The following is a 1,624-nucleotide window of genomic DNA, read 5'->3' on the forward strand; positions in this document are numbered from 1 at the left end:
TCAACATACACTGACAGTCTTTATTTACTGTAAAAAAAAAAGTATTAAACTATAATAATCGAAAAATTCCATTCACTCAGTTGCTGCAGCGCGGCGTCGACAAATCATGTCTTGTCACGTTTACACGTACTAACACGCAGTCAGCCAAGCGTTCCTGACTGGCTGTTGGAGACACGCGTCGCGGCGTCACACGCTTACAACAGACAGGAACAAACATGTATAAATTTTGTTAGCGGACTTAAAATTAGCTCAGTTAAATTTAGCTGAAGCTAATTGGTCCGCTAATGGTTTCCAAAGTTAGCGAAAACGCTAATCCGCTAACGAGAAAGTTAGCTTCGTTAATTAGCGGTCAGCGGATTAGCGGAACCGTGCCCACCGCTGATCACTAGACACACTTTGCATGGCAGGTGGGGTCGGCCATGGAGGAAGAGAGCACCTCGAGGGAGAGCTCCTTAAGGGATTCCCTCAAAACCTCGATCACTTTAGAAAGACTTGGACGGTGCTGTGGGTTGCGGCTGAGCATCTGCTTGCACAGGCGTTTAACCCCTGGCGGCCAGAGGTTATCAAAGCAATTTTGGACGTCGGAGATCATAACTCCGAGCGAGTAGATGTCACTTGCCGGGGTGCAGGGGAGACCCTTAAACAACTCCGGGGCGTAATGGCTGTCGTTAGGATTGCTGTGTAAGGTTAGGTGGCCACCTTCTACTCTTGATAAACCAAAGTCGATAAAGTGGGAGGTGTAGGACCCATCGAAGTTCTTCTCCAGCAGAACGTTATCCACTTTGATATCGTTATGGATGATTCCCCGGCTGTGTACCTCGGCTAGGCCTTCTGCGATGGGCAAAAATATGCTTATTGATTTAGTGGGAGAGAAAACGAATAGATTCTCGACCACCTCATCCAATGTCTGGCCCTGGCAGAGTGAGAAGATCAGGACTGGGTAATCGGTGCATGACCCCAGCAGGACGGGGGATCCACCTGCACCGTTTACCTGCAAGTTATTATATTTTTCCCTGTTGAAGGTGTTGTTGACGTCATGGCGTACTCCGACTTTGGCGCAGGCTGGTAAGTTGGAGAATTCTCCCAAGAATACTCTCCCACTGGCCCCACTTCCCAAAAGTCGGGTCGTTTTGAAATTTTTATCGAAGTTTGCATATTCGAACTCGACGAGGTGCGATCCCTCCTGGTGGCTAGTTTTCTGGTCAGTCATTCTGTTTTGAAAGTTATTGTGATGAAGTTAATGAGGTAAATTTTTTTTGGGGGGTATAAGTAATTTAGGTTGGTTGGAATTTTCACATCTGATGAAACGTGACAAGAGGTTCACAAGAAAATAGTGATGACGAGTGTAGTGTAGTGATGATGTGGTTTTATTTGCGTGCTGTAGTGTTAATGTAGTTTTGTCTATCTGTTGTAGATATGATGTTGTAGTGATGATGTTGTAGTTTTATGTATCTGTTGTAGTGATGATGTTGCAGTTTTATGTATCTGTTGTAGTGATGATGTTGTAGTGTTGTGTATGTTGTAGTGATGATGTTGTAGTTTTGTGTCTGTTGTAGTGATGATGTAGTTTTATGTATCTGTTGTAGTGAGGATGTTGTAATTTTATGTATCTCTTGTAGTGATG

The 1,624-nt window shown here is 44.5% G+C and overlaps 1 protein-coding gene across 1 annotated transcript; it reads right to left on the reverse strand.

The window, feature by feature from the left end:
* Positions 1 to 385: 385 nt before the first annotated feature.
* LOC121873116 (serine/threonine-protein kinase pkn2-like) lies at positions 386 to 1,210 on the reverse strand. The gene has a single exon (XM_042376429.1). It carries the CDS (start codon positions 1,208 to 1,210, stop codon positions 386 to 388), a length of 825 nt encoding a protein of 274 aa, XP_042232363.1.
* Between the last annotated feature and the right edge of the window lie 414 nt (positions 1,211 to 1,624).

The sequence above is a fragment of the Homarus americanus genome, unplaced genomic scaffold (assembly GCF_018991925.1).
Source record: "Homarus americanus isolate GMGI-L3 unplaced genomic scaffold, GMGI_Hamer_2.0 scaffold32929, whole genome shotgun sequence".
Classification (NCBI taxonomy): domain Eukaryota; kingdom Metazoa; phylum Arthropoda; class Malacostraca; order Decapoda; family Nephropidae; genus Homarus; species Homarus americanus.